Raw genomic sequence first — 13,733 nt, forward strand, 5'->3', positions numbered from 1 at the left:
AAACATTCTTTTGCAAACCACAAACAAATGCCGAATAATATATTATATGATCTCAACATGTTAGAATATATGATATAATAATATTTCATATTGTTCAAATAAGACAGACCAAAATGTTACAGTGAATAGAAAGTGTCAAATTACATTAAATGAAAATAATTAAAACTCATACTGGGTAGCAACCTTTGATTCTGGCCAAAATCCAGGGGTCACAGTCTGGTAGAAACAGAGACAAGAAAGTTGTGAGATCTCATAATTTACCAAACAAGAATGGTAAATCTATCAATAGTATTGAATACCATTCTCACTCCTTATGCCAACCACTGACTGGAAGGTCAACAGTGGTGGTACTCTTCAGATCGTGTGCAGCGCAGGGTAGATTTTGACAATGATGTAGCCTAGCAGCTAGCTTAGCTGTGCAGTTAGCTTGTAAAGTGTTTTCCACTCATCCCAGTTATGTTTGACACGTGGACGAATTCCTTTGCTTGTTTCAATGCAAAAAGCTATCTCCATCTTCAACTACAGCCTAGCGGCGGTTTCGTTACCGGGTCATTGTTGTTTACTTCCGGTTTGCCGTAAGTAAACAAAGGTGACCCTTGTAACGGGGATTAAAATATTTTATTGCATTTATCTTACATTGCATGGATTAATGTGTTAATTTAGACAGGCCTATAAATAAAAAACAAATTTAATTAAAAAACTTAATAAAAACAGCATACGTTGATGGAGAATGAAAAAAAAGTAGGAGTATGAGGTCTATTCAACATCGTTAGCTGAGCAGCGTGTCACATGCTGAAGGCTCTTATTCATTATCTGTTTAAAACGTTTTTCTTTACAGATTATAAAGTACATATCGTGATATCATATTTTTTATGAAAAATGATTTAATTGAATAACCAAACAGGATATGTTTATTGGTTTTTGTTTGGTCTGATCCAGTAAATAAAAAAACCATCACATTGATCCCGATTGTCCCTGTGGTCTCTGGTATCCAGGAGATGTTCAATGCATCTCGGTAGTCAGCCGTCTCTTCATTAAAAGCAGAAGAAGTGTTTTCACATTCAATCTTCAGAGCGAATAACATAAAGGACATTTGTGTCTGTTAATGCGGCCTCAGGTAGATACGACACTTCAGATAATGTAAGGAAGATGATTGACAGGTAGCTCATCGTCTGTTCTTCAGATCTAGTGAAGTAATAATCAATAGTAATGTAATCAATGAGTATGATCTCCCTTTAGATTTCAGAGCATTACGCTACATCATTATATTCTAAAATCAATCCAAATTATCACCAGAGCACAAAAATCACGTATAACAAAGATTTCACCAATAACAATAAAAAATAACAATAAAAACAGGGACATTTATTCAGTGCAACTTAATTCTTCATTTCAGATATCAAAATCTGTCCTCAGAAAAAACAGGAAGTAGTTTTATATTTTAAGACAGACAGGAAGTGGATCTTTTGGTCCATAGAACAAACAGGAAGTAGTTTCATGTTCTTAGAACAGATAGGAAGTGGATATTTTGGTTCCTCAGAACAAGTAGTTTTATGTTTTTGGAACTGACAGGAAGTGGATCTTTTGGTCCTTAGAAAAAACAGGAAGTAGTTTTATGTCCTTCAATAGACAGGAAGTGGGTCTTTTGCTCCTTAGAAAAAACAGGAAGTAGTTTTATGTTTTATGTCCTTCAACAGGAAGTAGAGGTGATGGATCAGTGAGGTCAGATGGAGGTTGCCGTCTTTCAGAGTAAAGTCATATTATAATGTTTAGCCTTTTGTCTCATTCCACAATTCTATTATTTTCTTACCACATTTACATTTGCTACGTCTGCTCCCCTCTGTCTGGCTTCATTACGCCCCCCCCCCCCCCCCCCCCCTCCCCTCCCCGCCGGTCACGAGGGGTTTCCAAGATGACTCAGCTCACCTCAGCAGTCAACATTAGCCTAACATAAGGAGGGTGGAGGCTCCTACAGGAAGAGGGGAAGACAAACGGAGAACACAAGCAAGTGGAGGAAGAAGAAGAAGGAGGGGGAGTGAGCAACGTGATCCCCGCTGGAGGCCGTGGTGTTGGTGGAGGGTGACAAGAAGCCCACCGTCTCACGCAGAAAGTTCTGGAAGCGGCTCAGCTTGGGAAACACCATCACGGGTGCTCGCGTCTGCCCGGTGGTGTTTCCAGAGGTTAACACCGCTGCCTGGAACCAGGAGCCATCCAGCTTACACATCAGTGGACCCCCAATGTCCCCCTGCACACACACACACACACACACACACACACAGGTTCAGTCACATCTTCGATGCACGCTGATTGACAGGTCTCTAGGTCACTCCTCCTTAGTCCACAAATGGTCACTTCCTGTTAACTTGGCTTCGTAACATCAGGCCGCTCACTGCTTATTCACATTCTGTGTGCTCATGTATCTGCTGCGCAAAGGATTGTGGGTCAGAAGAGCAGGCTGGCTTGTGCCCGGATGCAAAGGAACATCCTGGTACCAAGTGTTGTGACACACTAAATCTTTTCCCGCCTCACTACACGTCTCTCTACACTTCCTCAATAATAAAAAAGATAAGAGATTTTAAAACGTTTCAGATAAAAGAACGTTCACATAAGGACTCATAAAGCATCTCCATAAGGACGGGCCTGTCCCCTGTGGTCCCCCACCTGCTCCAGGGTGAAGGTCCCGGTACAGATGGTCTCTCCGGACGCCGACGCGTTCCCACAGTTCTCCACTGAGGTCTGGAACTCCTGCAGAACTTGTTCCACTGAGGATGAGAGCGACAAAGAGGTGAGAGATGAAACATCTGGATGAAGGATGGGAGGAGCCTCGTGGTCCTGGACTCACCTCCTCCTCGCCCGGCGTTCCATCCGGCGGCCCAGCACATGGAGCCCACGGCGAAGGTGCGTCCGTTGTCCAGGCAGATGGGCTGGATGTAGGAGGACAGGACGGGCCGGCGGGCCAGCTTCAGCACCGCCACGTTGGACCCGTTCAGGTTGCTCATGGTGATGTTGGTCACGTTGAGGGTCACCTCGAAGGGGTTGGACCCGTTCTGCTTCAGCCGGCCCAGCACCACGGTCCACTCGGACGGAGAGGGGGGGCTGCAGGAGGACGAGATGAATGATTGTTTAAGGACCGGTTCGGCCCCGTTAACCGGCCCACCTCCCTCGCTCTCACCTGGAGAAGCAGCCGGAGTCGCTCAGCACGGCGTCCTCGCCCACCAGGGTCCCGCCGCACACGTGGCTCCCGTTCTTCTGCAGGCTCGCCATCCAGGGCCACACCCCCGCCGAGGCCACGGAGCCCCCCCCCAACAGACGGGAGTTCAGGGAGGCGCTGCCGCAGACCACCGCTGGAGGAACAGCCAGAGGTCAGAGGTCAAGTTAACGATGATGCCACCTTTACTTGAACTCCATCTCTATCTCGTATGGAAACATCTACAGTACATAGATATTTATACAAAGCGGTCTGGACTCACGTTGGGGCGCTGTGGTCGGGGGCGGAGGCAGGCCGGGGCAGGTGACGCTGAGGTCGTTGTCGGTGCCGGTGGAGGTGAAGACGATGAAGCCCGGCTGGTTGCTGGAGATCTGGCTGTTGATCCACGACTGGTACTGGGACACCCTGGTGTAGACTCCAGGGAAATTGGGCAAAGCACAACCTTCTCCAAAACTCACGATCCCCTCCTGGACCCAGACGCCGCCCTGCTGGCTCATCAGCGGACCGCCCGAGTCCCCCTGTGAGCAGAGAGGCATTCAGGATCACACCCTCTGCAGGGGGTCAAAGGGAATCAGCCAGCGGAGGGGATGAAGATGGTCACCTGACAGGAGTCCTTCCCTCCAGTACGCAGCCCGGCACAGATCATGTTGTCTGTGATTGGGCCCACTCTGTAGTCACAGTTGCACTGTCTGTTCCCCACGATGGGCACCTCCACCTCCATCAGGGCTTGTGGGAACGGAAGGGGAACTAGAGGCAGAAGATACAGCTCAGTCACCAGAGGAGGACTCTTTGAGCAGCATCCCAGAGGAGACCAACTCTAAAGATGCATCTTTTGTAGTGACCACCAGAGGGTGACTCCTCTGGTCCTTCAGAAGTCTATGAGAAAATGACTCCACTCTCTTCATTTAGGAGGGTATTGTCTATTAGAACCCACGCAGACCGACAGGTAGCATCAGGTAGTTCTGCCCAAATAAACCACAAAGGTGCCGTTGAAGTGAAACTCCGCCTTTTGGTGGTATAGCACCTTTACCATCAGCACCGTTAAACCCCCCCCCCCCCCCCCCTCCAACCCACCTCCAGAGCGGATGGTGCCCCAGCCGGTGACCCAGGCGTTGATGCCGCTGTAGAAACTGCTGCCGCGTGCCGCCAGGCAGACGGGCTGGATGTAGTTGGTGAAGGACACCGGCGAGGTCAGCTGGAGGAGGGTGATGTCGTTGTCGTTGGTTGCCGAGTTGTAATCGGGGTGATTGATGATTCTCGACACTGCCCTCGACACCTCGTTGGGGTTGGGGGTCTGCTGGTTCTGGCGGCCCAGGTACACCACTAGGTTGTTGGTGCTGGGTCTGCAGAAAGAGGGAACGGAGCGTTAGAGCGTAGTGGGGGGGCAGAGTCAGGAGAAGCTGCTGTGGTTGGGAGGGGGGGCTCACGGTTGGAAGCAGTGAGCAGCAGTCAGCACCCATTGATTGTTGATCAGCGACCCCCCACAGAAGTGACTCCCAAACCGTGTCAGACTGGCCTGCCAGGGCCAGCTGCCCACAGGGGCCACCTGCCCCCCCACAATGCGAGTGTTGAGTGGGGGCCGACCGCAGACTGGGGGGGGGGGAAACACAGTGAGCAGCAGCTTCATGGTTGGTGGTAAATAACCATGTTATCTACTGAATGGTTCCACATGTTTGTCATTGACAACATTCATGTGACTCTGATATGAAACGTCAGTTCAAAATGGCCGACTTCCTGTCAGATTTTAGAATTTCTTTTAAAGTTCAGTGAAGAAAAGCACGTAACTTACCAGCGAGCTGTGAGAGGGACTCTGGAAAACAGGAAACAACAGCTCAGTTTTAATATCGCTACCAATGAGGTACTGACAGCTGATATCTAATCAATAGGAGGGTGATCAGCTGGTGGATCCATTGGTTCAAGGAGCAGAAGGATTCTTTTATCATCTGAACTAATGTCAGAACAGTGAAACATGTCCAAGCAGTTTTCTTGATCCTTTGTGTGAGTCCAACGTCACACAAGTACAATAACACACAAAGTATTCACAGTATTCTGAAGGAACTGCAGTCTCACATTTCTATACACACATATATTTATGTAGTATTCATGATATATGTGTCTAATGTATACTGTGTATTTCCTGGTCTTATGTCCTAAGTCCTCTTCATGCATCCCATGTTTCTCATGAGGATCAATAATCAAACACACGTGTTGTTGTCTCATGGACTCAGTGGAAGTGTGTCCAACCACGTTGTCCACTCGGACGCTAGGACGTCCACGAGCAAAAGGACACGTGTTTGTTGTCACCTTGATTGATGAATAGGGGACGGCGAGTCCTCCTCAGACCGGTTCTACAGAGCAGAGCTGTCCAAGTGTTTATCTAGTGACTGTGATTTGTGAGGAATGTCCTTGTCTGTCTCAGTGGGGACAGCAAAGAGAAAAAATGTCCCACTGTTCTCACAGACACAGGCTGAGGACATTTCTCTCTGAGTGGACACACACGTCTCACTGCCGTTTAAACCTTCCATACTGAGACAGGACAAGATACTAGTATTGTTCTTTTGTTATATCCGTGTACTACTGGTACTGCTGCTTATTACACAAGGTGACGTAGGTCAGTTAATTCTCCTTTGATCAATGTGCTCGTTGTTTATTTTATCGAGCAGCTGTTTAACAACTATGATACGACTACTTATAATACTAATAGTTATTTCTTAAACTCGTGTTCTTTACAGAGAATAAATGTCACGTTTGTCATCAGCGTCTTCACATCTCATAACTCTAATCTTAAGATCAGCTCCACATTCGATGATTCAAATCGTTAAGAAACTGAAATAAAAACAACTTAAACTAAAATAAACCAACGAGGGCTTAAAAAAGATTTCAAGGAAAATTAAAGGAGAAATTCCTACTTTAGTCCTTAATGAATCTTCATAATATGAGAGCGGCTTCATTCTTTTTGTATTTAATACCTTTGCTGTGCGTCCCCTGAGAGGACAGACCAGCCTCAGGTAAATGAGCCAGAGGACTTCAGAGGCTCCTGTCCTCTCTTCTCTCCTGGTTTTGGTCATTTTCATACGTTCATTCACACTTAATAAAAGCGGTGCTCAGGATCCGCAGGTGTCATGCCTTCACTCGAGCCTTGTGGTGTGAAGCCGTGACGTGATTGGTCATGTGTGTGCCTTCTTACCTGGAGTCAGCGCGGTCAGCAGGGTTGCCACGGCGATCACTTTATAGAGAGCCATGACTGAAAGGTGCTCCTCACCAGGTGTGCTTCTGCATAAATAGGCTTCTTTGCTCCTCCTCCATCACATGCACACCTGACCGAGGACACGCCCCTTGCCCCACCGGTTTCTGCCTATCAGTAATGTCACCGGAACTTTTCCCAACACACCTCCACTCATTTCACAAGGATGTGGTCTCTTTATGTCCAGCTTCAAGGACAAGGAAGCAAGTTTATGGAGACTGATTCCACAATAAAACACTGATCACCAGAAGAATCCCACCAGTTCAACCTCCGGGACCCTGAATCTCATTATGGACCCTCAAACAGAGGGAAACCAAAGTGGTCATGATCATCCTCTTGGGACCAGTTTAGCGAGATGTGGGGGTGGGGTGACATGCTGGATTCTTCTTCCTTATTTTTATTGAAGGATGGCTCAGAAAACATTTGTAAATTGATGATGTAATAAAAGTAGTTTGAACAAGGACAAAAGCTAACAGAGCGCTGTAATGTGAAATTTGTTATTTTTTATTCTGTCGCTCATCTTTGGTGTAGAAGTCAACAAGATTTCAAGATGACGTAGTTCTCTGAAGTTCGTCAGGGAACCAAAACTAATTAAAACATGAGAGACTTAATGGTTCTAGAATGTTTTATTAAACTCTCTTCCTATCACTCCGCTCTATGCAGTGAATCCACATTGATGACATAATCTCTGAGAATTTAAAGTCGACGATGCATGAAGCGCCGCCCACTTACAGACTGAGGAGAAGCAACAACTTCCTGCATAACCAAAAGTATAAAAGCTGCAGAAAGCAAATAACAATTTTTTCATCAACTCTTTTCATTTGAAAACCAGCACTTGCACAATACAAAATACTACTGATGAATAAAAACACGTGAGGTTCAAACGTCTCCTTCTTGTTCTACAGTGATACTGAACATGAGACAGTCCCGCCTATTAAAAGAAAATAGATGTAAAACAGGTTCTGGTTTTGTTTCCTGTTCTCTGAATTACCCACATGGTTCCAGGGGTTGAGAGGAGGAGTCCAGGTGTGTCAATTAATACGATCATGACCATAATCGGCCATTAGAAGCACGATGACTCATCACTTATTCAAAAGCATAACATGGACACATCTCCTTCTAGAAGGTTGGGATGGATTTTAATGAGTGACACAGGGGGTCCAAAACATCCATGTGTCATACGTGTGGCTGTTGATCAGCAAACAGACCAGAGGGAGGGTCACATTCTTCTACTCACAAAGAAAAGAATCTGAGTTTACCAAAGAGCGGGGGCGGTCTCTGGGCTGGAGGCTGGATGTGGGGGGGGTCTCTGGGCTGGAGGCTGGATGGGGTGGGGGGGGGTGGTTAGTAGGGACGGCCTCGCCGCTCCTGTCTGTGGTCGCCCCTGGAAAAAAAACAACACCCCGATTACAACACCGGCAACTGATAAGCATTGTGTGTGAGTGTGTGTGAGTGAGTGTGAGTGAGTGAGTGTGTGTGTGCAGTGAGGGTTTCACACATGATATGCAGAACAAACACGTCAGGGTGACGTGGTCAGAGCTCCACCCGAGGGACAGCTGCATCTTAGATACACAGCTAAAGACAGCAGACCTCAGGTCAAACAGTCCTCATGTCCCAGGGAGGTTCCTCACAGAGTGTCGTTCATGATGAGAGCTAGTTGTGTCCTCTAGATCAGTGTTTCTCAACTGGTGGGTCGCGGACCCGTTTGCATGGGAAATTAAAAAAAAAAAAATCACCTGGGATTTTATTTTGAAGGGACTCTCTAATGCAGCGGAGTGTCGGTGTTTTTCCGTCCGTCCATGTTTTCAGTCAGCGCGCAATTACAAGGCGGAAGCACCCCCCCTCCCCGTCGACACCGCTAGCGCAACCAATGCTTCCTTAAATAGATCCCTTAGCTAATGATTGGAGCCTCAATGCTTCTTTTATTTGAACCTTTAGCTAACGAAAGGAACCTCAATGCTTCCTTTTATGAATCCGTTAGCATACGAAAGGAACCTCAATGCTTCCTTTTATGAATCCTTTAGCATAGGAAAGAGCATCAATGCATGAGGAACATTCGGAGGGCGGTCAGGTGGGAATAACAGTGGTAATGTTTATCTTTTTCTCACCTCGCGTCCATCTTCCCAGGGCTGAATCCTCCCCGCACGCAGCCTCTAACTCCTCTGAAGCCACCATGCTCGCCTCCGCGGCCCCTTAAGCCGCCGCGGTCAAACCCTCCCCAGCGTTCTCCTCCTCCGAAAGCTCCTGACGGAGGAACAGGTAGAACATTGACAGAGACCCAAAGTCAGACAGAACGTAAACAGGACAAATTACACTTAGCTACGTCAGATGAGAAGAAGCAGAAGACAGAAATCTGAAAGACAAACTACTGTACTTCAGAGGTCCTTCAGAGGACGGACTAGAACAAAAAGTGTAGACATGGAGGCCTTCAGAGGACGGACTAGAACATGAGGTGTAAACATGGGGTCCTTCAGAGGACGGACTGGAACATGAGGTGTAAACATGGGGTCCTTCAGAGGACAGACTAGAACATGAGGTGTAAACATGGGGTCCTTCAGAGGACAGACTAGAACATGAGGTGTAAACATGGGGTCCTTCAGAGGACAGACTAGAACATGAGTTGTAGACATGAGGTCCTTCAGAGGACGGACTAGAACATGAGGTGTAAACATGGGGTCCTTCAGAGGACAGACTAGAACATGAGGTGTAAACATGGGGTCCTTCAGAGGACGGACTAGAACATGAGGTGTAGATATGGGGCATGCTGGACTCGGACCTCTCTCCATCAAGGAGATTCCTTCTGCCTCCTTGGGCTTCGGGGCTTTGCACTTGTTGCACTCGTTACGCCACGAGAAGTTCAGGTTGTCACAGTTTCTGCAGAGCAGAGAGCAGAAGGTTCAGGAGGAACTAAAAGAATCTTTACACTGCATTTAGTTCGATGATGAACACAGTTCATACAATTAAAGATGATTCATTTACAAATGTTTCCCTCCAGATCTTCTGCAGGAGAAAAATGGACTCAACTCACAGGTTTGTACACTTCCAGTCTCCGGCTCTCTGTTGTCCTCCTCCATTGCCCCCGTTGTCTCCTGGGAATCCTCCACCTTGCCCTCCTCCGAATCCCCCCCCGCCCCATCGGACCTACAGGCGGAAAGCCGAGGGTCAAACCTTCTGACTCCTCGAGTCCTCAAAAAGAACATTGCTGAAGAAGACCACGTGACGCAGCTGAAAGCCACCAAAGAATCAACAAAACAGACCGTTTCTTCAAAATAAACAACCTTGCAGTCCAGAGAACTTCTCACCTCCTCGTCCTCGCCCCCCCCCTGCCCCCCCCTCGGCCGCCAAAGTCAGCTCTGCGGGTGGCGAAGGTCACCTTGATGGGATTCCCACAGAAGTCCTTCCCTGTGGTGCAGACCACTGGATTAAAACATGGAGGTCCTGACCTTCACGAGGACATGGGGTTGGCAGCTCACCGTCAAACCAGTTGATGGCGGCCTTGGCCGAGGGGGGGTCGTCGAAGGACACCGTGGCCTCTCCCTTCAACTACCCCGACTCCCTGTCCGCATACAGGTTGATCATCGGCAGGCCGGTCTTCTTGTTGATCTACATCTTGATGCTACACCTTTATTTACACCACCTTTCAGAGCCTCCCTCTGGCTCTGTTCATGTTTTACATCTACATGTGTTTCGTTCACACGCACTTCACCCTCTGTGGAACCCTCCAGCTGGCCACTCGTTTCACTCACTCATTGTTCTCCACACATGGGAGCAAAGGACCCTGGGTAATCTCCGGCTAGGAAGCATTTCAAGGCACTGTGTTACACCATCGTCAAGGCGACGCGAGGGCGTCCGATCTGAACTGTTCCTTTTACATGGCGTTTCATCCGCTGAGGCGTTATGCAAAGAGTCGACAAAGTGCACCAACCCGCAGGAGCAGAACCTCAAACTACAAAGTACTACAAGAGGAGCTAATAGAGGTCCAGCTGCTCCATAGACAGCTGGTACAGGTGTGTTTTTCTATTTTTAACGCCCAAGAGTCAAAAGCTCCATGACAAGCTCCAAAACACCCCCACACGGAGGAATGCCGCTCCTCAACCGACCTGACGGCTCGGTTCCAAGCAAACATCACCATTCCAGAGGTGACACACCTTCTTGCGTCGGGCCGTTTGAGTCACGGTGAGCGCCTGAGACACAGTGTGCAGGAGGCTGACCTCTGACCTAATGGCGTGGATACAGAGCTGCTGTGCTGCGGACAGAGAGCCCCTTTAGGACGTGTACCGAGCCTGGTGACCTCTGACCTCTGTGCAACCCTCCGGCGTACCCTAGCGCCCTCCAACACACACACACACACATTATATACTGCCATTAATAGGTGTTTCGATCCATTTGACCGAGTTCTCAATGTAACTTTGAATCGATGGTGCTTGAGCCGCTGGGTTCGGACCCATTACCCATGATGCCGCTGTGTCTGCAGGGGTCCCTCCGTTATTAACAAAATAAGCGCGAGCTGTCCGGGTGCGGCTCAAACATGTGCTCATTGTTCTGTTTGGTTCCTTTCAAACATTCCTTCCATTCACCGCAATTCCACTTACAGATAAAGTTCCACGTTTGTGCAATAAAACCAGTTCTTAAACATTCAACCCCAGCGATGTTGTTTTTGTTGTGTGTGTGTCGCTCTTTATCGTCGAACTCTGCAGGTTTCACCACCCGGAGACACAGTGTCCCCCCGTCCCCCAGTGAGAGTCTTTGAGGGCTTTAGATGGTGTAAATATGAAGGGGCTCTCCTCATACCATGAGGTCATTTTAAATAATGCTTTACTGTTTTTTGTCAAAAGTGCTTTGATTATAAAATGTAATAATTTATGAATATGGGCTGATTTCATGTTTTTCTCTGTCTTTAATACTTTGAATATGACAATCCGTGTGCCTCCTCCTCGTCTTTCACTGCTCATTCCGCTTTTCAACTTCACATTGCAATGGCTTGTGGGTAATTCTCTAGGTTTGACCTCCCTCGTGTTCCCCATCACAGACACCATAGAAGAGCCTTTAGCTCCCCCTGCTGGTCATTCACTCTTTTCCCCCCCTCCTTTCAGCTTTGACTGCTTAAACTTAACAAAACTGTTTGTGTTGATCTCTTTTCTTTTGTCACTTACCACCAAACTTATCGAATCCTCCACGATCGGCCATTCTGATGAGGAGGAGAGCGGAAGGACATTGAAGGCTGGCGCTGACAGCGGTTTCTCTCAGTGGGTTGTGGGTAACCTTCACTCTGACCCCCCCCACCACCCCACGTCCTCCATACACCTCCAGGACGAGACGCTTTAAAGACCATGTCGTGTTGTGTTCAGGTCTTTGAGCGACCTACTTTATTTCATGGCATAATCTGCTTCTTCTGTGTCAAACGTCAACACCTTCTACCTGGGGGGCTGTTCTCATGACCTCCTCCACTACTCTCTGTGGACTTCCCCTTTTCTAATTGTCCCAATGATGGCTTTAGATTAGAAAGCCAGCCTGGAGAGAAGGTAAGAGCCTAGGAGAAGATTCAAAGATTGATTAAAGCATAGCATGACACAGAGGGTGCTGGTTGGGAGGGGGGTGGTGACAGGTGAGAGAGGCAGGTGATGGGAATGCTTGGTGTAGAGGGAGGGGGGGGCCACAGCTTTCAGACAAAGAGACACGTGTGGGAGCAGCCTTTTGGCTTCAGGCTCTTCTGGACAACTTAGAAGGTGCGAGGTGCAATGCAACTTTAGAACATCCACAACATGGGCTGTGTGAGGAGGTCCCTGAGATGAGAGATGGTCCATAGACAGTGTATGAGTGTATGGGAAGTGACGTAGTCGTGGTGTCGTTTAGAAGCCTCCAGTTAGTGTTTTTGGAACTTTCACTGAAGGATCCATCACTAACGTTTCATCACTGGAACTTTGGTTGTCGATGATCAGATGGCTGCCTGAGTGCCGTTGAGCCTCAAGGAGCTTTGATCCAAACCCAACGTCACCTCAGGCCTTCAGGTCGAGAACTACTTTATTTTTGGGTATTTTACAGCTGGTTCCTCTTCCACAACTGGGGGGCATGTATTCTTTTTAGGGTTATAGATCGCTACCATAAACATCCAACAAATAAACACGATGGGCTGGGGGGGGCGGGTCGACTGTTCGCTAATAAACACATCGATGGTGCCCCCCCACAAATCCCTCTGGCAGAAGGCAGCAGCTTTTACAGATCGTAGAGGTTCGTGTCCTCGTCTCTTGGTCGTGGAGCAGAACTCAGTGTGACCTCCTGACCTCCTGCTACAAACATCTGTGCAGCGCTCTCTGCACACGCAACAACCTCTTCTCAAAAGCACGTGTGTGTGTTTTTGAGGGGGTGGCCGGGGGGGGGGTCATGAGTTGACCTTGTAACCCGTGGGTACTGACAACATGGCCCCCGGGTTCTCGTCACACACTCACCCCATGCCTCCTCTTCCTCTCGGCCCGCCACGGCCTCCAAATCCCCCCCCACGAGCTCTGCCTCCGCCAGGGCCGCTGGAGCTCCCACCTCCACCTCCTCCTCCGCTCAGCGGGGGGCTTTCGTCTCCGTCGCCTGAGGGAGAGACGTGTGAGAGCACTGGTGTTGGTGCTGATTCGTTTCTCTGTGGTCCACCACTCCGGCCTCACCTCCACCGAGGCTGTACTGGCTCTGCTGGCTGTAGCTCTGTGGCTGCTTGTAGTGGCCTCCTCCTTGTTGGGGGGGCTGCTGGTGGCCCCCGCCACACCCGTAGGCCCCGGTCTGACCTCCGCCCTGCGGCTGGCTGTTTCCTTCGTAGCTGCTGAACCTCGAGAGAGGAGACGAGTGAGCAAGGCTACAGAGCCGCACTTTGAAAAAGGGTGGAGCAGAAGCGGATGGTGTCTCACAAGGGCGGAGGCTGCTGGCTGTACCCCGAGAAGGAGGACTGCTGGTCGTAGCTCACGTTGGAGGGCTGGTCATTGTTGCTGTAACCTCCACCCTGGTTAGAGGGCGGAGGACCGTAGCGGGACATGGGGTTGACTACACCCGGATGTGAGTAGAAGGTGACGGAGGCGTCCTCTACCTGACTGGGGCGGAGCGTAGCCTCCGTAGCTCTGACCATAGCCCTGGTGAGCACCTCCACCTCCTCCACCATAGGCCACATGGCTGAAAGAGCGCACACGTCAGACACACGTCACGCTCTGGCCTTCATGTCAGCTCTGTGACTGAGTATTACATCACTCACCCGTGGCCCTATTGCATCAAAATACAAAAACAAAGTGTTAAAACCAGAATAGA

The 13,733-nt window shown here is 48.9% G+C and overlaps 1 protein-coding gene across 2 annotated transcripts; it reads right to left on the bottom strand.

The window, feature by feature from the left end:
* LOC119220513 (transmembrane protease serine 9-like) lies at nucleotides 1-13,027 on the bottom strand. 2 transcript variants are annotated; one of them, XM_062565797.1, is made up of 15 exons: nucleotides 9,926-13,027; nucleotides 9,755-9,854; nucleotides 9,481-9,593; nucleotides 9,229-9,326; nucleotides 8,561-8,696; nucleotides 6,396-7,836; nucleotides 4,998-5,018; nucleotides 4,636-4,798; nucleotides 4,283-4,551; nucleotides 3,810-3,955; nucleotides 3,471-3,726; nucleotides 3,173-3,344; nucleotides 2,843-3,096; nucleotides 2,662-2,762; nucleotides 1-2,245 (listed from the first exon to the last, which is right to left on the bottom strand). In XM_062565797.1, exons 6-15 carry the CDS (start codon nucleotides 6,448-6,450, stop codon nucleotides 1,970-1,972), a joined length of 1,713 nt encoding a protein of 570 aa, XP_062421781.1. In that variant the 5' UTR covers nucleotides 6,451-7,836; nucleotides 8,561-8,696; nucleotides 9,229-9,326; nucleotides 9,481-9,593; nucleotides 9,755-9,854; nucleotides 9,926-13,027; the 3' UTR covers nucleotides 1-1,969. The 2 variants fall into 2 exon arrangements, with proteins under 2 accessions (XP_062421781.1, XP_062421782.1); XM_062565798.1 differs by lacking the exons at nucleotides 9,755-9,854; nucleotides 9,926-13,027 and having other exon boundaries at nucleotides 9,481-9,748.
* Nucleotides 13,028-13,733: the final 706 nt, after the last annotated feature.

The sequence above is a fragment of the Pungitius pungitius genome, chromosome 12, assembly GCF_949316345.1.
Source record: "Pungitius pungitius chromosome 12, fPunPun2.1, whole genome shotgun sequence".
NCBI lineage: Eukaryota > Metazoa > Chordata > Actinopteri > Perciformes > Gasterosteidae > Pungitius > Pungitius pungitius.

What these genes read in the sequence shown, in the direction of transcription:
- LOC119220513 (XM_062565797.1), bottom strand. Translation starts at nt 6,450, where the DNA reads ATGGCTCTCTATAAAGTGATCGCCGTGGCAACCCTGCTGACCGCGCTG. An exon ending in GTCCCTCTCACAGCTCGCTG is followed by an intron (nt 4,799 to 4,997) that starts GTAAGTTACGTG and finishes CCCCCCCCCCAG; the next exon opens with TCTGCGGTCGGCCCCCACTC. An exon ending in GCTGCTCACTGCTTCCAACC is followed by an intron (nt 4,552 to 4,635) that starts GTGAGCCCCCCC and finishes CTCTTTCTGCAG; the next exon opens with ACCCAGCACCAACAACCTAG.